The sequence below is a fragment of the Neocloeon triangulifer genome, unplaced genomic scaffold, assembly GCF_031216515.1.
Source record: "Neocloeon triangulifer isolate White Clay Creek 2 clone unplaced genomic scaffold, ASM3121651v1 ptg000012l, whole genome shotgun sequence".
Taxonomy (NCBI): Eukaryota; Metazoa; Arthropoda; class Insecta; order Ephemeroptera; family Baetidae; genus Neocloeon; species Neocloeon triangulifer.
The window spans coordinates 11707200-11730936 of record NW_026775554.1 but is presented as its reverse complement, the minus strand read 5'-3'; the positions used below and the strand labels follow the sequence as shown (position 1 = coordinate 11730936).

The window sequence follows — 23737 nt, the reverse complement described above, 5'->3', positions numbered from 1 at the left end:
CTCTTTCATAAATAATTTGTTAATCTTTTTCTGCGTGAAATGTAGTTCACGCTGTTGTGTGTCGAAATCTGTGTCACTAGACTCAAATAAAATTTTTTATCATCAATTAATGAAGTACATAATATATAACGATAAAAAAAGATGTGAGAATTAAACTCTATGAAATACTGTTTTAACTGATTGCGAGTCTTACCAGGCCAAGGGCAACGCAGACGCACTTCCAGCCACACTACTAATTGAACACCTCGATTCTGGTCTCGACGGCTGCACTGCGCTCGACAGGTTGGATGACGAGTCCTGCGTCTGCTGTTGCGATTGGTACGATCTGGAGGACTGTTGTGAGGGCACAGGGCTTGGGTCTTGGTACAATCGCGAGTTGGCCTGTTGTTGTTGTTGCTGCTGTTGTTGCTGCTGCTGCTCTAATACAGCCTGCTGTTGGTACCTATAAAAAAGAATGGAAATGTTGAAAATTGAATATTTAATATTACAAAAATTGGTAAAGCAAAAAAAAAATTCAAATTTAACTTTTTACGACTTCGTGAATATACACAATGAAAATTGCTGAGCACGTCGTTGTTAATTAATAAAAAAAAAATCACCATAAATTAAAAAAAAAATAACAATTTATAACCAATGAAGAGTTGTAACCTTTCCACTAGTAATTTTATTATTTTTTAATATAATGAATAACACACTTTTCATCGTTTTTTTTAAACATCAGGTTTACAAACACCAATAATAAAATAATAAAAATGAAGCTCCGGAGAAACTTTTAAAATCTTACCTGCGGGACGTCCTGGTTTCTACAAGTGCCGGCGCGTCCACGAGTGAGTCGTTGGACGGCAATGAGCGAGTCTGCAGGGGCGGCGTGGTCCTCGGGGTGCTCGGGGTAGGCGGGAGACGAGGGCTTGGGACCCTCGAGTTGGCGGCCGACGAGTTGAGCAACTCCTCGAGACGGGCGCTGCGGGAGCTGTGGCGCAGGTAGTTGGCGCCAGGGCATTGCGACGTGCTCAGGTGGCGGCGGTACTCAGGGTGGTGGTGGTGCGGCGAGCGGTGGTGCGGATGGTGGTGCATCGAGCCGTGGTGGTGGCTCGAATGCGAGATGGTGTTGTAGTGTGGATGGTGGTAGTGGCTCGAGTGCGCCGCAGGGTGGTAGTGCGAGGCCGACAGGTAGTCGGCAGGCACATGGGGCAGCGACCGACCGCTGCCCGAGCTGCTACTCGACCCTCCGCAATCATAATTCTGAAACAAATTTAATCGGAAAAAAATTAATTAGACTTCAAATGTAAGCTCAGATTTATTAGAATTATATTTTTCAATAATATGTTATTTTTAAAACAACCTAGTCTGTATCATTGCAACAATTTCAATATTTATAAAAACATTTTATAAAAAAAATCCAAAAGAGTGTAAGAGAAATTGTCAACAGCTTCTTTTTTAAATCATGGAAAATCTAAAAGTACCATAAAAGAAAAGATGAATTTTCCAAAGTAGATAAAATCAAAATGTTTTAATGCTGATTACAATGTTTTTAAAATAATTTTAACACCATTAGTTAATTGAAGTAATTAAAATTAATCCATAATGAACAAGGCACTTAAATCGAAATTTACTCTACTTTCCTAATTATAAATTGTTTTCCGATGTTTTGAATGTTGAAAGAAATGCTTTGTAATTTGACCTTGACCTGGTGACAATCTTTAAATTAAACGAGAAATTGCCCCCTTAAAACTTTTAATTGCGTTTGGAATCTTGCTTAATTTTTCTGGCAACATCTCTTCAACTCTTAAGCAGAATCTTTGCCAACTTAGCAAACAGGAAAATTAATTAAGGTCAGATTTCACTCTCATTCCCTCGGCAGCAGACCTGCATAAAAGCAAGGTTGGCGCTCGGTTTGTTCCCAACGGAGGAGGAAAAGCAGTGACTTGCCATCCCGAGCTGCCATAATTGGAGCAGCAGGGCAAGGAGGGACGACGGAAGAGCACCGGCAGTCAGTCGGCCAAAGTTGACACGAATAGCGTTTGCAATTGCCTTAGTTATTAATGCTTCCCTTGGCACATTAGAGGAGCAGGGAGAACGGAAAAGCAGCTCATGATAATAATCAGAACGAGCATGATTATTTGCAGTCGAGTGGAAAAAATCGAACGGTCCCCCTCGACTAATGGGGGTCGACTTATGCTGCGCGCGTTCGTCTGATTCGTCTCTCGTCATTTTACAAATTACTAGAGAATAAATAAATGGTGCGCAAGAAAGGACCCGTCGCTGCGTGGTGCGATTTTTTTTTTTTTTTTTTTACGACGCAAAGGCATGTCATATTTTCCAACTTTTTGGGTACTACAGTTGCACACACATTCGGGGGAGAGATGCCGAATGCGATAGCAAAGTTTCGCTTCTGGAAGTAAATTCCACACGTTGATGCAAACTGTCACTGCCGCTCCCCGCTGACGTGCGAGAGAGAGTTGCGGAATCAACTTTTGCCAGCTCGCTCGCAGCAGTTAATAAAATTTGGCCGCACTCTTTTGTAGTATGCGTCAGCCCCTTTTTGTGCGTTTCTCCACTTTTTTGGCCTCTTTCTTTCTCCTTCCGTCAAAAGAAAATGTACATAAATTATTCGCTATTTCCTAAACTTTTTTTGTGCTCGCCTTCCAGAAATTTATTGCCCTTTTCAGTTTCATATTAAGATAGCTAGTGAGTATTAATAAATTTAAATATAAATAATTAGTTGGTTTTTTTCGTTTTATTTGAAGTTTATTGGGTGCATAAAAGACATCTAAAAGTAGCTTTTATTTTTTATATATTAATTATTTAATTAATTATAATCTTTGATTGAAACATTTACTGGAACCGTAAAATTCTATGGATTTGCCAAGTTCAAAATCAAATATATTTTGAAATAAATAAAAATTAAATATTAAAATTTTAAATAATTTACAAAATACATTGCTACTTTCATGATTTCCTGGCTCCTTCTTTGAAAATTTTCACACAATTAAAAAGACAATGTGTCAAAGGTTTGCAGTATTTATGTTAAAACAGGAACTAATTTCAGCTATTAGTATAAAAAAAATATTTTATTTACTTGTTCATTATATTATTTTTCTCTGAAATATTCAGAACAATCAGTTGTGGTAATTTCCTTTGAATTTTTCACTTTTCTTCATTCAATATCTTCAGGAAACTTTTGAGCAGCAACGAACAATGATGAAACACAATAAAGAATTGGGATGTAATTCAGGACTTTTGAGGAACAAAAATGACTTCGCTTTTGCACGAAATCAGACAATTCCATCGATTGCCGATGCGAAAAGCCAATAGGAATTTTGATGAAAGAATAAATGCCCGTCTCTTCCTTTCACAAACTTTCGACCGTCGCAAAAAATCAGTCTCTCTCTACAACAATCGCGCGACACAAAGGCGATCACATTTTCAAGCAACGAAGGGAGATTTTATTTAATTTTCGCGAAATTTCTCTTTCCACTCTCAAAGCAAGAGAAAAAGAGATCGAGAAAAGTGGCAAAAAGCATTATGCACAGAAAAAAATTGCTCGCTTTCACTCTAGATTTTATTCAATCGCATGCACGATAAAAGGGGTGAGACGGAACTTTCGTACACCTTAAAAGCAGCACACGGCATTAAGGAAACGTGATTTATTTCACGTTGAGCCCTGGCCAGGCTTGCGGCCTTAATTGTGGCCAGTTTCTTTCTCCATCCATTATGAAGATGCTGCACACGGGATGATTTATAGAAAAAGTAATTGATCGCAAGGCCCGGCGATAAATCATAAGTGGCAGGCGACGTGACTGGGTGCCTGAGTAATTACATGACACCCATTTGCAAACGCGACGCCGACATCAAGCGGCCACAGTCAATTTTAAGAGGAGCAGTGCGTGTTGAGTAATTGAATTTGCATCTTTCGACGTCAACCCACGCACTGCACGAATGAGGGTGATAATTGCTCGTATATTTCTCAACCCCTCGGCATGAAAAATGTTGCCAGATAATTATAATTCACCCCCCGACCAGAGGCGCACCAAGGAAGGGGAGAGGCTTAATTTCGGAGGGTTATTAAAAATAATTACCTTTTTAGATTTGTTTGCGTGATATTGTAGCTGGCGTTGCGTTTACGACTGACAACACGGCCGGTTTAAACTTGACGTGTTTACATAAATAACATTGTAATTAGTTCTGGCGCGTCAACGTAATATTCTATATCTGCACCGGACTGGACAGAAATAAAAATTCATGTAATGCGAACGATTGAAACGAATTACACAAGGATTAACACTCAAAACATTGATTATACTTTCAACTTACGCAAAAATATAAATACGCATAAATATATATACAATTACTTAATTTTATGATTATAAAAATCCTGGGACAGATATTGTTATGAGAGTTTTGAATACTGTTAACGCATTTCAAGCTATTCGTTGTGTTGTGAGGTAATTTTGTATTTTTGCAAAATTTAAATGAATTTGGAATAAGAATTTCTAATAAATTTCTAATCAGCTAACATTATGTAGCTAATATATCAGACTATTTACAAAATTGAACCACACAATTTTTATTAACACCGATAAAACTATTTTCCCCAATGTTAATTTTATACATTCTCTCTATCAGAAAGTGGATGTCAGCGTATGCTGTTTTTTTTTATTTAAAGATTCAAAAATCAAATTGTCAAAGATTTCAAGTTATACTTTGTTCCTCTTTAATATATGAATTAACAATCATGGAGCTAAATAATTAAGCAAATACCGGATTAAAATTCTCTTGATTCGCAGAATAAAAACAATTTATTTTATTTCTCTTGAAACAAAAAGACAAAGGATATCTATTTTTTATGATAAACGTTAGTTGAATTGAGACGACGCTGCTTTCGAGCTTTGCATTCATGCATATGCGTGTTTGCGAAGAGAGAATACAGAATACAGGCGCGTTTTCGTCGCCGAAAGGGTCAATATTAAGCAGGAAAAGCATTTGGCCAAATAACATCAACATCTCCCGAACTACAATTTGAATTCACAGCATACCATTGTGCGCTCGCTCGCACATACATTGCAAATTACACAGGCGGCCGTCGTGTGTGCAGGCCTATCGAAATTGGTCTCTCTCATTCTCGTCATTCACCAATCTGTTGCCCACACAACAATAACGGCCCCTCTCGCACACCACACGGCTGCCGTTCCTTTATTTCTCTCAAAGCTTCGTCGCGATCGATCCCCAGCTCCAATACACACACGCGTGCAATTTTTGGAAACGGCTTTTTGGTGCTACAGCTTGCCTGGCAACATGTTAATTTAGCGCGCATAGCTGCATTTCATGCGTCGCCGCAATAAAAGTGCCCCCCTGGTATAATTTTGAAATACGACGTTTTCCTGCCACAAATTTCTGAAAATATTTTGCCAACCGTGCGGAGCAATTTCAAATTCTCAGAATTTTCCCAATGCGTTGAACAGCAAATTGCTTTTCCCTCGAGAGGGCCTATATTGATTTCCCTTTTTGACGTACAGGATGAAACTTTATCCCTTGATGCGATGGTTACATATAGCAGCCAATCGCCTTGGGTGTTTCAACACTGGCTCTGTTTCCTGGAATGCTTGTAAAAATATATCACTTTGTTTTCCTGGTTGAATTTCTGTTTGTTAATTGTAAAATTCAAAGCACCTCAGGGGAATTTGCGAGAGCCCAGAGCCCCTTGCGTAATTAAATCAATCAATAAATTAAAACATTAAACTTGTGACCCATAAACTATGTTAAAAGAAACCAGCTAGATTATAAATCTGGTAAATTTCATTAAATTTTGTTATAAGTTTATTTTTGGGAAGAAATTGGCACTCAAGTCAAGTAGACGATCATTGGATGTGAAGAAAATGGGGTTTGCTCTCGTATTTTTTTATCCACCTTGTATTTTCAGCTTTTTCTGTACTTTTTATGTATAGTTTTTTTGCAAAATGTATTCATGAATGTTTATGGAATGGATAAAATAATAAATTAAATTAAAAAACAATACGGCTCTAACAGTTTTGCTCACGGTCTGCAACTCTATTTTAGAAGCAAGAACAAATTTAAAAAAAAAAATGACAAACAAAAATAAGATCTTAAACGCTAACAAAATTTAAAATTATTTATATTTTATCTTTATATTTATTATAATGTGATAATAAAGAAGAATAATTTAAGCTATAAATCAAATTCCTTTTGATGCTCTCAAAATCTTCTTGTATTTCCTTCCACTTGGGATTATTTCCTGTTCCAATTTTAGAGCTTAAGCCGAAAAGCCGCAATACGCCAAGTATTGAACAATGAACGCAATCGGACGAAAATCATTGTCCGCTATTTTCCTTGAGACGAGCAAAATCCTATAGTGTCGTCGCCGATTTTGTTATTCCGCACATGACGACCGCAAAAAGGAGCAAAAATGATGCCGCGAGCCAAAGGAAGATTCTCCGCAGCAACAAAATCGGATCCCAATTTCCTGCCATTACGGCACATTATCCGTCAGCGGCTTTCCATTGTTCGGGAATCATTGATTCCTGCAGGTCTCCTATTATTGAATGTGTGTACGAAAGGGTGAAAGCGCCCTCTGACTTCAAAGGCACCGCAAAACACGTAAGGGCTATGCGCACTCACGTCCAATGCACTCCTCTCTGCGGTCGTATTTCATTAACAACGGCTGCGCAAACTTATTGCAAAAGTTACTTAGCTTCGATTTATTATTGACAGGGCTTTCCCGTGGCGGTTTCTACGCGCGAGAGAGTGAGAGACCGCATAGCCCGCAGTTCGTGTGATATCCGCGTGTGCAGGATGCGAGCCGTTGACCTTTTTCGTTTTCGGCCGCCATAATTTAATTTATTTCGCTACAATTTCCATGCGTGTCCGCTCCATTTCGATTCCCACGACGCGCTTAAAGTTATTGATTTATCGCTGCGCGAGTGCTGCAAGGGCTAATGAACCGACCGTGGCTCGTTTGGCGCTCGCTGCGTTTGTTTGTTTGTGAATTATGACTGTTGTGTGAGTTTTGCTCCGGCGAAATACTTTGAGAATCCAAAGCCAAACATATGGGATGTGTGTGGTAAAAGGCCGGTGCAGAATATGGGAACTAAAACGAACATGAGGGTGTGGTTTTAAGATTTAAAAAAATTTAGTCGCAATTAAAATTTAATTGAAAGATTTTGATATTATTTTGATTTTAAACTTAATTTGAAATTAATTTTTTAATTTATCATTTTCACACATTATGCCATTAAAAGGAGAATTTTTGCTGTAAATAAATGATTCTGGGAAATGCCATGTTAATTTGAGCAATGAGAATGCAAACATTTTGGGCTTCCTGGAATACAGACAGGAATGCGCTCCTCCTTGGAGCGTTATATTTTCCTTTGCCATTCGAGGAACCCTTCCGCGATGATAAGTGGACGTTGACGTCGCAATGAAATTATGCGTTGCGTTGGCGTGGCTGCCACAAATTTTTGAAATTGTGATGTAAATTTGAGGGAGAAGCTTTTCGCAAAAACGGCGCTGCAGAAAGAAGCTGACAGCACATTATAAACGGAGGCAAGCTGCATTATTCTATTGAACTTCCCAGTCTCCGTTTTTTTTTTATAATTTGCCAATTTTCAATATAAATATATTATTAATTAATTATTTATTCAATTTTTATTTAAAAATCCTTCACTTAATTTAAACTTATTGTTTTTATTGTTTTAATGTAAAAATCACATAATTATCTATTCGGTTAATTAAAAATTATGTTTGAGCCAGTTTGAGCTAATTTCGTTGCCTTCAGATTTTTCTTACTTTAAAGAATTTTATAAACTGATTGCGAGACCCATGTGACTACAAAATAAAACAATTAATTTAACAATGGACATTCATTTTGCCATGGTATAATTATTTTCAATTGAATCTTGCTACCAAACTATATTTTTTAATTTTCATGGTTAGGAATGTGAATAAAAATGCATCGTACCTGGTTAACCTGGTAGGCTGCGGCGACATGAGGGGGCAGGCGGTAGTGGTAGGAAGAACTGGGCGGCGGCGCCTCGCGCCTCATGTACGCGTCGCCGACGGAGGTGATGTGGCCGCCGGTCGACGCCGCGCCCTGGGCCGAGGCCGACGAAGGCTGGGGTGGCTGCTGCGACTGGACATTGACCGGGGGTGGCGCGGGAGCTATGGGCAGAAACCTTTCTGACGGAGGTGGCGTGGCGCCGGAAGTGCGGAGGGCGAGCAGTCGGCGGTAGTCTTGGTTCTGCCCGTCAGGCACCGATGTCATGCCACACGCCCCCGGCCCACTGTCAGGACATCTGCGAACCAAGAAAAACAATTCTTTAGCAATGTGGTTGCAAAAGCAAGCGACAGTAACATTTTTTTCTTTCAAGAATACAAATATTGAAAATTTAAAACTTCCTTGAAGATTAAAAAGCAAAATGATCCTATATCAATATTTTATATCCATTTTAAATTTAATAAAATTAATGTCAAGTGTGGATCTCTTCCAAAATATTTGATTAAAACAAAACTTGTGAATGAAAATAAATATAGCTTCATTCAAGTTAAGGAACGCCTTGAGAATAAATCCTGTTCAAAGAAAGAGATGATTAAAAGAAACATCAGCAAAGTTCGGAGAAGATTTGAAAAGTTTTGGTTTAAAAGAGGGCTTTTAATTACTTTCAGCTCTCAAGCGTGAGTAAAAACTGAGTCTTGATGAAAGCATAGCCGAAACAGTGCCGGAAACGCAGCAGCATAAATAAATTTCATCTAAACAAAGCTCGTCAGTGGTTGTATGCAACCCGGCACCTCTGACAAGCCGGTTGCATAATTTAGCAAAAAGAGTGCGCGGCGACGGCAAAAAGTTGGCGGTGGTGTGTGTGTGTGTGTTCTTGGCTAATTTGTTGGTTAGGGGCGGCCCGGTGGGCGGGCTACGCGCTCGTGTTTCCAGGTTGAAATAATTTGCATGTTGCATGAATAATGCAAGATTTTTTAGCATGATACCGTGTTAAGAGGCACACGAGACTCGTCCGTCGGCCCAAAAGCCAGACAAACGTGACTCTCAACTTCTCGCTATCTGTGGGGCGTGTGCAAGAAGAGGTAGCAGCGAGACACATCGGAGGCCGTAAACATGAAAGAAAATTTGGTTGAGAGGGAAAGAGAGACCCGTCCCGGTATCCCGGTCCGAGTCAACGCACTCAGCACACTGCATGCATCTGCTGATTAAGGCCACAATGCCGCGCTGAATTACAATTTGAATAAATAAAAGATGAGTGACGCTGGCTTGATGTGTACTAAACGTACTCCCACTCCTCCATACTCGGCACGTGATGCAGGATTTGAGGCGGATTGAGCAAATTTATGATGCTGATGCAAACAACGGCCACGACCTTAATTCGCTGCATTTCCATCAAAATTGCGCGCAGCATTTCAATTAGCATGCAGCAAAATCGAGTTTTCCCGAAGTCGGTTAATTTCATCACATACACTGTTTATTTTTTCTAATTTTCGCAATCCGCTTGTCATTTTGCAATATAGCGCTTGGAATCGGGTCAAATTTTTATTTGACGACCGAGCTTCAAGAGGCATAAAATTGTGTACAGTGGTATCGACATTTCAAATAATGCTTGTTCTTCAGCATTCCGGCCGAGGGCTCCGATGAATGTCTCGTCGCGAATGAGATTCTGTGCTGCTGCTAGTGCGAGAAACAATCGAGTTTGCGCTTATCAGGTTGCAGAGCAGAGGGTAATTGGATTTCGAGCCGCTGCTCTGGGCTACAGGAATCGAGTTGCTGCTGAAAGTTCGAGTGTAATTTACTGTTAACAGAATATTCGCAGCTCCATTTCCAATTAATGCATTGTTGAATAAATAATTCTACTTTATTAAATAACAAAATTTTCATTATTCGATGAAAGGTCGTCGCAAGTTCAAAAATTGTAAACGAGTAAGCAACAGAATTATCAATTTGACTTCAGAACTTCATAACAAAAACCAAATTTTCATTTAAAACTTATCTAATTTGCTTTGAAAAGAATAAATCCCGGAGAATATTTTTTTGCAGTTTTTTCTGCTGTTAATCAATTTCTTAATGCGAAAAATTATTTTGCGAATATCATGTAAGGGAAACGGACTTGTACACAATTTTGATTGAGTCAAAATTGTTTAAGTTTTCTTTGCTAAGAAACTCTTCTCTGAAGATAAAATTTGATTCCTCGATTGGTTTTTAAGCATCAAAATTTTTTGATAGTCTATTTCTCATTCAAATATACAAAAGATTAAAATAAGTTCGTATATTTTCCTATTGAAAGATGATTGGGTCTGTTTTTTATTTATTTATTTTGTTTTATGTATTTTAATGCTATTATTCAACTATGTAATTGCCAAGGGTTTAATTCTCAGAAACCAAAGTTTGTCTCAATCTCTGTTTTCACACGAATTAAGCTATACACAATGTTGTAAGCTCTTATTTGAGAGTTAACTGACACGTGATACTGTCCTAAACCAATATAAACCAACAAATTTCTCAGAAGTGTTCAGTTTACACCGGCCTGCGATGCTCATGGCTCGTTAAAAGCGCAATTAGTGCAAGAGCGCGTGTTGAAACGTGTCCGTCGTTTGAAATTCGCACAACCCCTCGCCTGGCAGCGTTCGGGGGGCGCGTCGTAATTCAATTGGCACGTGGAGCGAACGCGAAAAGAGCGGGCAGAGGCAGCGGGGTGGAAAATAATAACTCTCAATACCTGCGGCCCTTTAATCCTGCGAGTTGGGCCCGCGCGCGGATGAACGCAGACAGCTTTAATCCTGGGTTAATTCGCATAAAGCGATTATCCTTAATAAGAGGAGCTTCACGGAAAATTAGTTTTTGCAGGGAGAAACTCGCACTTTTCGACATCGGCCCAAAACAACGTGCCGAGGGAACAAAGTTTCAGGGATGCTCAAAGCACTCTTGCAATCAATCATGCCGAGCGCTTCATTATTCCTGCGCCGCGTATTAGCTTAATTGAATTGTTATTGTTTCGCTCCAATCCGACCGAGTCGACGTTCACGACCGGTTGCTACCCCCGTGATGGCGTTCCGGACGCAATGGCCGTCACGAGAATTTTGCGGTCGCCGAACTCGATGGCCTTTGAAGTTGAGTGAAACCAATACCCACACACACCCTTCGTTTGCAAACTAACGCTGAAAGGGAGTTTTGTTGCGTTTTGGAAACCGCTTGAAATGCTTTGCAGTGGTTGCGAAATCAATCTGTTAAAAAACAGCTGTAATTCTAGTTTCAATCTCATCTGAAAAACGGATATTATTCCCCATGCTTGACCTAAAATTGTTGACAAATTTTTATCTGTGTACAAATAAACAAATCACAAGGTAATTTAAATTTGTTATTGATTCATTTATTTTTGTCTGTGGAAAATTAAACCATTATTTAGTTATGAAACGATTTTTTAATTTATTAATAATTATAAAATTTGACCAAATATAATTTAAATAAACGCATTACTTGCATAGAATTTTCAAATTATTTATTATTATTGTTGTTTATTTGTCCACATTGTTACAAATAAATTGTTTACATTCAATTTATTCAAAAAAGGAAATTAAAAAGGAAATAAAAAAACAAATGAACGAATATTTGGAAAAAATGGCACCACTACCAGAAGAAATTTGCTTAAACTTCTGAGAGAAAAAAGACCCCATCCACCGCAGTGAGCCTCGTTTGACTAAGTTTTTGTTCACAAATTTTGCCACAGGTAGGCTTTGCAGAGGGTGGGAAATAGCTAGGTAAAAATTTTCAATATCCCTTAAGTTAGAAATTATCTTTTAATTAATTTTGTCCAACTATTTAGATACAAGAGAAGTTACAAAATAAAAGAATCGATTCCAAAACGAAACTGGAATGTGGCCTGTTTTTGAAGAGCCTCGTGGAGTAAACATGGTTTTTATACAAATTTTCTTGTGTGCTTGAAATTGCTGCCAGTCCTCAATCAACCACTTTGATCCGTTAGCGATGGGTATGTATATGTGCGTATGTGTTTGCACACAATATTATTATTTGCCTTTTGTGTTCCACTTTCCCGGCGGCGGGAAATCTTGCATCGGAGATTTTATTCAAATACACTTTCACTCTTGGATGTAAACAGAAAAAAAAACACGTCTCCTTATGATCTAAAACGCCTTGCATAATATAAACTCGGGCATCGCTTGGAAAGAACGAAGGAACCACTCTTGCCAAGCCACTTTGCAATTTTCTTTGGTGGTTTCGCCGGGGATAAAAAGCAGCGGCGGCGGCTCGGCTCGGCACTTGATGCGACCGTTTTGTTCGTCCGACTCTGAAAGCAGCTCGCTCGCTGGAGGTCAGTGGCGGCGCGGGTTAAAAGTGGCACCATTCAAAGGCTGGACTAAAAGCCGAGCGAATATTAATTAGGAGAACTTATCAAAATCAGTTTAAGTCGCCTGAGTGGCGACGCCGAAGTTTCACGAGCGAGGCGATGACAAAGTTGGTGCTGATCGATAATTGTTTTACGTCTGAATTGATGGAATTTTCAGCCGATCGATCGCCGTTGGCAACACGAGCGTGTCTGCCTTGCCCTGTGCCGAGGGTTGGGCAGAAGCGAAGGGCGTGTTGCCGCAAGAGTCCTGACTAATTAATTTGGCTCCGTTCTTCAAGCCCCGATTCTAGCTCAGGAGTGTTTTGCAAAGAGAAGAACGAGAGCGAGATTGATACAGGGAATCGCTACTAATTAATTAATGCAAAACTTGTTAAACGCGCGTTGACAGGCAGCTTTGTGCCCCAACAACCCCCTGCTATAAACGGCAACCCTGCAACTTTTCACTAGAGACGTGCTTCTTTGGAAGATTATTTCTTAATGGCGAACAGCTTTTCATGGAAACAGTGATGCTCTTAAGTTCTTTGCTCTGATTAAACTCAAAATAAATGCCAATTTTCTTGATACATAAAGAAACCTTCCTGAGAAGTGCTTGAAAATAAATTCCAGGCTTACATTAAACCGGCGCTACTAAAGAGCTTGTAAGGCTATATAATGAAATTATTTCCTCAACCTAAAATACCAAATATCGAGAACAATTTTTTTTATTTTTATTTTTTACTCATGGGCCAAACTGAGCAGATAAATTAATATTAATACAGAAAAAAAAGAAGTCCTTGTAGTTTATATGTTTCTCGTCATAACTATAAGTTAAAATTACACAGATATTTAACAATTTTCTATGAGTGAAACTCTAAATTTACAAATCAGTCATTTTTCATTTTAAACATGGATCTGCTTATTTCAACCAAGAAACAGTTTATTATTTCATAGACAAATTAGCGTGACCCGATTTCTTCTTGTTGAGACATTTTCAATGAGAAGCAAATGAGATTTGGTCGGAAAATTGAAATAACCCTTTCCCAAGAGAGACAAAGTCTTACTTAATTCCATTCCAGTAGATAATACTTTACCAAAGTATAGTGGAAGAAGGTCTCGCTCATCAAAATGCCCCAGAAGACTCGAGCCTCATCTCGCAGCCAATCTGGCGCTGCTTCTTTTCCATTTGCTTTTTAACAAGGGCAGCTTATTGTCAGCGAGCTAGCGGCGTACCCGAGGCGGTTTATTTACTTTCCGGCTCAATACTCCACGGACTCGAATGTCAAAGCAAAAATAAATTCTCTGCTGTTGTAATTTTTGGCCAGGAAAGACGCACCCCAAGAGGCGGAGGAGGACAGCGTGTTTTATTAAATTTCACGACTCTTGAGGAACGCAAGATAAACAAACGGCCATTTGCTGAGTGGGGAGAATAAAACGGGAGCCGACGCTGCAAAAAGCATAAATCCGTTAGCGCGATGAATTTCAAGCAATTTTTTTGCCGGCGCGACAAGTATGCAGAGTATATTTTACGGCTGGATGAAAAGATCCTCTTTCTGCAAAGTACCCCATTTTCGCACTCATTGGGGGATGTGGTATGTTCGCGTTTTACAAGGGTGTAAAAGTGCGAGTAAGAGATCCGAGTTTCCTCCCTCGGAATTCATGCGAAAGCTTTCATTTATATGTATGAATAAAAACATTCACTCTTCTCTGTCGTTTTTCGCACTCGCTTTGAACGTTGCACGTGTTGAGCATTTTTTCCCTTGGAAAAAGTACACTACGTGGGTGACTGCGTATGGACTGACAAATAGCACCCTGAAGCAATCCTTTAAAGATCACAGCTTCCATTCAGTTTTGCGGCTGCGAAAAGAGGAGGAGGAAGTTGGTATTGCACTTGGAAAAAGACGCATGCCTTGACCCAGTTGGGAATTCAACTCGTTTGATGCCGAGTGTGTTTGTGTGCGACACGCGCGAAGTAAAACCGGCAGCTTGTGTTGCGGAGGAAAATCAATGGCAATCTAGTTGAAAGGAACGAGTGGGAGTGCAAAGAAAATAGAACGCTTCACGGTCACTTGACGCCTTCAATTTGATTACATGTGCATCCGAATATGATTGATTTGAATCTTAAATCAAATTTCTGCATCAATGAAGATTGGTATTAGGGAATATTTATGTATTTTATGAGCGCTTTCAACTACTTATTTAAATTATTTTATGAAAATTTGAAAAGTGGATTTAAAAAATACGCAAAAAATAAAATAGTAAGACATAATAATAATAAAAAAATTGAGCTATTAATTTTTTAAACACGCAACTAGTTATCTTTGTGAAAATAACGCTTTTAATTGTTTGGTTATCGTTGGCATAAAAAGGGTTAATTATCTGTATTTCAGGGTTTCTGAGCACAAAATTTTTCAGGTGCTCAAATTAATTTGCTCCTGCTCCTGCTCACTTCTAAAGTGCTCCCTAATTTCTGCTCCTGCTCCTGCTCACCTCAGTAGTGCTCACCTACATCTGCTCGCGAGCATGCTCCCTCTCAGGGTGCTCGCGAGCAGATGCTCGTGAGCATGCTCACTGAAGGAGTGCTCAATGCTGCTCCGAGCAATTTTTGCTCCTGCGATATGCTCCCAAGCAGTGTCATGCTCATGTTTGATATGAAAATTCGGCATGTAGGTTTTTAATTTATTCTGAAAGAATATTTATTACGCCGAAATAATTTAGCAAAATTCAAATACATCAATTTGATACCAAATTAAGACCATATAAAAAAATTTAATATAATTAAAATAATAAAATTGTTTCCATAAAATAATTTCATTATTATTTAAAAAGACGAATTGTTGCCAGGAGCACATAAATATGAAGCAGGAGATTGAGCTCTTTATAAATTATGTACAGCGGAAAAGACTCTAGAGGACTGAAGGTTTGCCAGGAGCACATAAGGTGCAGCAGGTCGAACTCAGGGCTGAAAGGGGTGTAGGCGGAGCGTCAGAGCATAGGATTAATGCATTGCGATTCTAAAGCGTCCTCCACTGGTTTTTGTTGATCTCACAGTATACAGTATAGATTTAGTATGAAATTCTGTTATTGTAGTAAAATTTTTAAAGCAAATGTGAGCAGAAGGAGCATCTCGAGCATTTTTAGTTAATATTGCTTCTGCTCCTGCTCACTTCTAAAAAGTGCTCCCTAATTTCTGCTCCTGCTCCTGCTCACCTCAGGAGTGCTCCCCTATATCTGCTCGCGAGCATGCTCCCTTTTGGGGTGCTCGCAAGCATCTGCTCGCGAGCATGCTCACTAAAGGAGTGCTCAATGGTGCTCGCGAGCAAAATTTTGCTCAATCTTGCTCGCGAGCAGCTCATGCTCAGAAACCCTGCTGTATTTACATCTAACAAATTTCAGAAGTTCATGACCTGTTCCTACCAAAGTCGAAAGTCTCTTGCGAAATCAATTGGAGTGATGTGTGCTGTGAAACGGAACAAAAATAGAGTCATTCGTGAACGACTCCAGTACGTCAGTTTGAATTAGACTCCTTTTTCTTTTCCACGATTCGCGTGGGCAACGCAAGCAAGAATTTGGCGAAGGAATGCCATCGATTTTTTATTAGGAACTAAGCTGGAAACGGGTCAAGAGTTCGTGGCGCGGAATCTCTGGGGAGAGGCAAAGTTTGCCGAGAAAAATTACTCTAACCCCTTTTGAAGGAGGCCACTAACGTCGAAAATCGTTATAGGGGCATTCATCTCAGCCACAGGGACATCATATAGAGGCCCTCGAAAATTGGATCTATTGCATTGGTAAATGGGATCCTCCGAGGGTGTGGTGCACTTCGCCACTGGCAAATGGTGCGTTTTTATGGTTTGCACGCGCAAAAAAAAATGGGCAGAGAGGGTTCGGATTTACGCCCTTTGACTGATGGAATTCCTGGGAGTTCTTAGGGACTCTGTAAATTATCCGGGACAAACATGAAACTTGTCAATACAATATTGGTTTTGATTGAGTCTTTTCTTCATTGAATTGGTCAAAAGATTGCATTTAAAATTAGTTAAAAGCAAGGAAAAACTTCTAAAATATGAAATGGAAAAAAACTAAAATAATTTTGTAGACGAATTTATTCATGATAAAGGTTTGTTTTGGGTAGTTTTAATTAAAAAAACCAATCAGGGAAGTGCCGTTTTTAATCAAAACTACAACTAAAATACTATTTTTTTTCATTGTAAATACAGAAATATGTAATTAAAAGCGTGATTTTTTCAGGCTTCAATAATAATAGTTTCCTTTTTCAGAAGCCAACACAGTAATTTTTTTTACCAACCTCTTAAAATGTAGGTAAATTATTAACTCTCAATTGGATAAATAAGTTTGTAAAATTGATCAGAAGCTTTATAATTAAATTTAATCTCACATAAAAAAGGTATAAAAACTTGACTGACCTGTGACGTATGCTGTTGTGTGGAAACGCCGTGCTTTAAGGGTTGGCGACGTGGCCCGGCAGGTCGCGCCAGCCCAGCCGAGCGAGGGTTGCGCGGCGCCGGGCTGTGAGTGCGGCCAGTGGAGGGCCACCCTTTCAGAGACTTGCGGCCAGGGCGAGTGAGCTGCAGCACCCGGCACTGCCTTACAGCATGCTGGGGGGCTGCTGCGGGGTCGCGTCGTGGGGCCGCGAGAAGGGGGCGCCGCTCCGCTCAGGCCACTAATTGCGGCGCCGCCGTCATTATCAGCGGATGCACCCGCTCAAAGGACCCCTCTAATTACGGCTCTCTTGTTTACTCGCGATCGCCAAGTCGCTGCTGCACCTCGCTCACCATTTCCTGCCTGAAACACAAACAAGGGCAAAAGCACTTTAGTAGGGTGCGTGCAAAAGGCCATCATATTAGGCCACCGCTAATGAATTTGGGCTCAATTTGCTGCTCTTGTCAAAAGGGAGGGTAATTCGCAAATTGCAGTGCCCTGTGTGCGGCCTGCAATTTTATGCTATTATATATGCTACAGCCACATCCGCGGATTGACGTTGACTAAGCAGATCTGGATTGTGAAATTTGCAGCACGTTTCTAGTCAAGCAATCAAATGATTCCTATAGATTTTAAAAATTGTGTTCATAGACCTTCAAGAATTAATTGATAACCACGACGCCACCATCAGAGACCAGCATCAAGTAAGCAGGTGATTTCTGTATTTTAAAAATTTTGAACGCCAATTCTGTATTGTCAGGTGAAGTAAATTTTGGAATGTATGAATCAAAGTTATGCTTCATAGCCAATGAACTCGTAAAAATTTTAGGTCACAAAGTGAAATGGAGAATAATTAAAAGTTTTATAATCCTTCTCAATATTATGTGTTACTAAGTTCTTGTAATGATTTCTGTAATAAAAAATAAAAGCAAGGAAAGAGAGTAATATTTCAAAATCTTGAAAACAGAAAAAATAAATATATTGTAATTAAATAAATAAAGTTTTCACATTATATAACTTTTTATATTATTTAATCTCCATTCTAAATTAAATTAGAGTTTTATTATAATTATGTTTTTGTTCTTAAACTTTAAATTTTCATTGTGTCCCTATGTATAAGAATAAAATATAACAGATCTAAATTTAAGACTAGTAAACATTTCAATAAACCCCAATGCAAACCCCTTCGAGTGATGTATTTGACGATTAGTTTGTGCAGGTATATGTAACAAATGAAATCCAGGAATTTAGTGTAATCCGTGTAATCCTAAAGGTCTTTCAAACCTGTCGATTAGTTTCTGCTGGCTTAAATGAAAAACTTATAAAATCCAGGAACTCTCTGCAGTCCTGATATGCATTTTAAGCCTGTCGATTAGTTTTTGCAGGATTACAAGACTAATTTTTAAAATTCAGGAAACAATTGTAATCCTGGTTGTTCCCTCACGCTCTTCTCGATTAACCTTCCAGTCGATAACACATATTAAAATTGAAAAAAAAAAAAATGATTAGACTTTTACAAAGGAATCTTCTTTGTCGCATATTGATAGATCATTGTAATGCAAAAAATAAGAAATAAATATAAAATAAAATTTTAGTCAATTTCTTAAGCGCATTTTCTTTTTTAATTTATAACTGAAGAAATTTTCGCAATGAAAAAAAAAATGATAAAAAGCTTGAATTATGCCTCTCGGTTGTGTAAGGAAACTTTGCCGTTCTCTATTAACTTTTCGCTTTTATACACAACTAGATTTTACAGCTCGCTCTCTTCCCTAGAATTGTCAAGAGCACATTCGTCATTCTTTTAAAAGTGCGCTTGGCATGAAATGAAACGACTCACATGCCAAAGTCTGCGAGCGAAATAACCAATATAAATCGTCGTCGGCGCATAAAACACGTCGCACATAAAAAGGAATTTCCATCTCTCCGCGCCGGGTGAATGATTGCACTTTATGGTTTTATTATACAGACAAGCATTTTGTTTGTAATTGTTGCTGTCAACTTGTCAGGCTGATTTAGCCGCATGACTGCATAAGACCATTTGTATTCATGCCTTTTTTCCGCAAAATATGGCATATGGACTGATTTTGCTATTCGAGAGCACACTAATATTTATTGTTTTTGCGCACTCGTGGAAATATTGCTGGCGTTGCACAAGCCCTCATTAATAATCCCTCGCGAGGACGTCCGCGAGGACGTCCGCGAGCACCATGTTGAGATGAAAGAGTCTTTTGCTCTGCAGAAATGCAACAACAAAATGTGCAGAGAGTGGTTGCTTGCCAACTGACTGAACCAGCACCGCCTTGCAAATTTCAGCAAAATATGTGTTCTTTTTTTGATGATAGACTTTTCCTGCATGGTTTCAATTATATAAAAAATAAGACCTGCTGACTGCAGAGATCCAAAAGAAAATTTCAATGTAAAAATTATATTATCTAAAACACTTTTTGTTCTTTATAGCAAACTTAAATCTTATCAGTAACAATAAATGATAAAATGAGTCGCTTGAAAATTCATTGAAAAACACGATCTGAAAAAAACAATAAAAAATAATAACTAAATTCTTTCTCCTTAAAAGTAGCCGGTTAAAAAAATTGTCACTGAAATTTTCTGTAATCTATTGTTTGCGTTTTTGATCACAGTTTATTAACGGTGATCGTTGGTTTTTCCCCCTTCCGCACTTCCGCAAACCATGCAAAGCCCATTAAAAGTTCAGAAATCGCTCCAACAGCGATCATCCCTCTAACTGCGTCAAAATCACGTTCCAAACGTCTGATGATTAAAAAAGAGTGTCAGGGGTCGCAACTTTTCCGTCCGTTGGAAAATTTACCCAAAGGCCGAGTGAGAAACTCGGGAACAAACTTTCAAGCGGATGAGTTATATAGATTTCAAAGGTCTTATCACGATCGGCAATCGAAATTTCCCTCGCCAGCAAGATGAATGTGCTGAGCGAAGCCAAAACCACCGATCCGAGCAGAAGCTGCTGCAGTCGGGTGCGGTTTTCATCGGAGTTAACTTTCGTCCGTCTCGTGCAGAGAAAGGGAAACGGACTTAACAGCCGGCCGAGTACATGGACCGGTGCGCTAATCACGATTCTGCATTATTTATCAGCACGGATGAATGAAAGCAATTAGTGGCGACGAATCAAATTAACAGGGTGAGTGGGGAGGAGAGCTTGAGGGAGCAAACTGTCCGTATTTGAATAAGGGCCGAATCTGCGAGTGCCTTTGACGGAGGGTTGGAAGTAACAAAATCGTCTGCAAGGTAGAGTTACGGACGGTCTGACTCAGACGTATAATTAGCACGGTAGTGCTTCATCAAAGCAACGTCTGGCGTTGATATTTTGCAAGCAAGTGTAAAAATAAGTTGAAAATGATATTTTTATTCTAACATAAATATATATTGTTTTGATATTTGCAAAATTTCCCAATAATATATTTATTCCATTATTGTTCATTTATAGCTCTAGAAAAAAATTCCTTTTAATCAAGTGTTTACAATTTTTTTTTATAGATCAAGTATAGTTTTTTTTATAGATAACTAAATTAAGTTAAAGAATTTTTTTTTTTGTAAATATTTTCAACCCATCGCTCTTCACAAATTTAAAAAAAAAAAGGAAAATGTATTGCATAATCATAAAACAATGTAATTAATATTCTTGATTTTTCCGCAGCACATTTCGTAAAATATTAATCACTTCCATTATAGCTAACATTATTTATACTGTTGAAAAAATGTATGTCTTTCATTCTCTTTAACTATCTTTCTTTCAAAAATTGAATTCACAGTTGATATATTTGAGAATTTTGTGGGAGGAGAATGGCAGCGCTTCGTAGACGCCTCGTTTCCAAATCAAATACTTTGGCGATAAAAGCGTGTTGAGTCGGCGGCGGAGTTTTGAAACAATGGGCGCGGCGCTGGAGGCTGCTGCAGACGAAATCGGAGTGCGAATTTAACTTTGCGCGTCGCCAGGGACTCAATGGCTTTCATGCTGTGCGAGCGGGGCGCGCGCGGAAAAAGGCTGATGAGGTTAAATGTCATTAAATTTTCATTTGGAACAACGCAGCAGCAGTAGCAGAAGAAGAAGAGGCCCCTGCGAGAGGCTGCGAAAAGTTTGATGGAAGGCGCCGCCGACGAAAAGGCTAATAAGGAAAATGCCTGCGAGTCCCTCGCCAACTCACCTTTATATTCTTTCAGAAAAGCAGACGGCGGAGTTATTTACCGAAATTTGCGCTAAAAAGAGAAGTTTCTTTTCCGCCGCGGGATTGGCGAGTGCATTAAAGGCAGAGGGAGGAAATTTTCAGACAAAGGAGAGAAAGTCTTGAAAACACTGGGTGAGAGTTTTATTTTTTACAAAGCTGATAAAAAGGGAAGTTTCAAATATTTATAACCCTAATTTCAGTAATTCTTGGTTATAAATAATATATTAAAAAAAGTTGAAACAGCATAAAATAATATTTTTAATATGTCGATTTAACTGGATTTAACCTTTATTATTTTTCTGCTGCTTATTCACAGTTTTAATTAATGAAGTAGATTTAAAATAACTTAAATTTCTTGAAATCATTTTTAGTCAATTTGGTAAAATGTAAAAGGCAAAAAATAGTTATTTTCAAAATAAAATACATTTCGGAAAGAGGGAAATTTTATGTAATAAAATCAAATATAATTTTATGATTTTTAATTTTTATTTATTTCAATAATTTAATTATGTTTGTTGAACTCAAATTTTATGCTAAGAATTCCGAATTTAGTGAAGAAGTTTTTTTGGCATCACTTGCAAATATGTCTTCAAAATAATTTTGTAATGATTAATGATACATCAATAAGGAAACTTTGAAAACTTTTATATTTATTGCTGTGCAGTAAAGTTTAAATGTCATTTATGAATATAAAAAAATTACTGAGAAGGGAAAATACTACCAAAAGTTTAGATACTTTCAGCAAAGGTTGCAAATCTCACAGCAAACTGGCTCCTCCGTCTTCGACGCAAAACAGCCAATCGTCCCCCATAACTTAATTTCTAATCTCCGCAAGAAATTTTTCCAGTAAAAACTTTATTTTTCTGCTCGCCAGCACAACTCTAAGTCAATTTCATATATCTTCTGAGTGGGGCCAAATAAATATATAAAAAGCCGTATTTTCGTCGGCGGAAAGTATTGATCGGGCGTATGAAGTGAGTTGCCGGCCGAGCGCAGAGTGAGTGCGAGAGAGAAAAAACACATCGCCGACTTCTTCTCTCTCCGTGTACTTTATTTCGCTACTTATTCATGTTTGTTCTTCGCCTTTCTGGCACAGCGAAAAAGCAGCACCATTCGATTTCAATTTGTCGCAGCGAATTTCTGCGTGCACGAAAACTCTGCACGCACGAGGGACAAGCAACGCCCTGCGTGTTATGCGATATGTCACACGACGGGCGAGAAATGTGTTTTTGCCCGTCTTTTTTTTCTTATTTATCACCCGGGTGGACAATAAAATAAACGTGAAATGCGGCTGGAAGGAGCCAGGCCACTCATTCGTCGGATTATGGAAACAAAAACGGGCCCTCTATTTATGAGCTGCCCGATTTTTTGCTCCCCACCGACAGATAAGCGCGCGCCTGAAGGGCAAATTAAGCGCGAAAAACATTTAGCTGCGCGTTGCTGGCAAAAAAATTACCGCTGCTGGTTTATAAATAAATCGAAAGCTGCTTTTGCTTTTCCCTCGCGCGTACTTGTGCATTTTTTAAGGTCGGTCGACTGCTTGGTTGAGCAGCAAAGAGCGTTTTTAACTAAAACTCTTCCCTCTCTCTTCATTTTTCAGCTCTCGTATATTGAATAAAGAAGGAAAATCTCTATTTACTCTCTTTCCCTGGATGCTCGGGGGCAAATAGAGTTTAAATTTAATTTTGGTTCCTCTCCCGGCCTTGCATTATTGAAGATGGGCGTGCGTGGGTTTTCGGGATGCGTGCTTTTCCTATTTGTTTTCCGTGTGTATATCTTAAGGGCAGAACGAAAAAACTTTTCAGGTATGTTAATAAGAACCATAGAAGTAAAATGGGATATATAAGAAAAAACAAGATAAATGCAAACAATTTCATTTGATTGTTTCAGCAGTTGAAGAGGTGAAATAAGTTTGATATTTACTTACATAGTTTATTCAAACTTAATTAATTAGGAACTAGTTTTAATAGAAATAAGACGCTGTAAATTCATAAAAAAAAAATTAATTTAAATTATTTCTAAAGAAAAAAGTTTTGTTATACAAGGGTTTAGCAACGGGATGCAAAAGAATGAACAAAAAAAATAAAACTTATGTATAATATGGACAAAATTTTGTAATATGTCAAATAATTAATCAATTTAAGTTTCTATTTTAAGTGTTTTCATATAATTTCTATATTAATGCTCACTATTTTTTTTTTGTCCAAATAAAACTACTTAAATACCGTAAAAAAGTTTCCAGAAATTTCTATAAAAGTTTTTGATCTTTTTAATGATTTCCATTTGATCAAATAAACAAAAATTACATGTAATTTATGTTACATTTCTTGGAATAATCGTAGGTCTTTAAATTCGAATCTTATTTGAAGAGTTCAAGGAGGAAAAGATAAATATTTACTTTTATCGCTCTCTCGTTCAAATTCGTTTGCTAATGTCTGTAAATAAAAGAGTGCGCTCCTCTTTGCCGCGCTGATGTCAAAGTTAATTTTAAACCCGGGTCGGAATCGGGTGAAAAACGCGCCTGAAAGTGTCGTTAATGTTGCATTTAAATTCTGGCCGGGCCGGCGCGCAAGAATAATGGGGTTTGGCTCCCTTTGCTGGCCCATAACTCGACGGCGAATGTATCAAAGGAGCACATCTTAATGAGCTGGCTTATTCTCCAGCAGCGGCTCGAGTCGAGAGCCCCGGCGACGATATTGTGTTTGGCTTTAAATTTTATTGATTCCCCTGGCAGATTGCCAG

General features: G+C 38.5%; 1 protein-coding gene across 3 annotated transcripts in view; it reads right to left on the bottom strand.

Moving 5' to 3' along the window:
* LOC132197094 (inactive rhomboid protein 1) overlaps nucleotides 1–23737 on the bottom strand; it is a 69044-nt gene that overhangs the window by 8335 nt on the left and 36972 nt on the right. For all 3 annotated transcript variants that reach the window (XM_059620155.1, XM_059620157.1, XM_059620156.1), the window contains 4 exons: nucleotides 16781–17159; nucleotides 7976–8309; nucleotides 785–1242; nucleotides 194–442 (listed from right to left, as the gene is read on the bottom strand). In XM_059620155.1, the coding sequence (XP_059476138.1) occupies nucleotides 194–442; nucleotides 785–1242; nucleotides 7976–8278 (1010 nt within the window). In that variant the 5' untranslated portion in view covers nucleotides 8279–8309; nucleotides 16781–17159. The remainder of the gene's footprint in view (nucleotides 1–193; nucleotides 443–784; nucleotides 1243–7975; nucleotides 8310–16780; nucleotides 17160–23737) is intronic.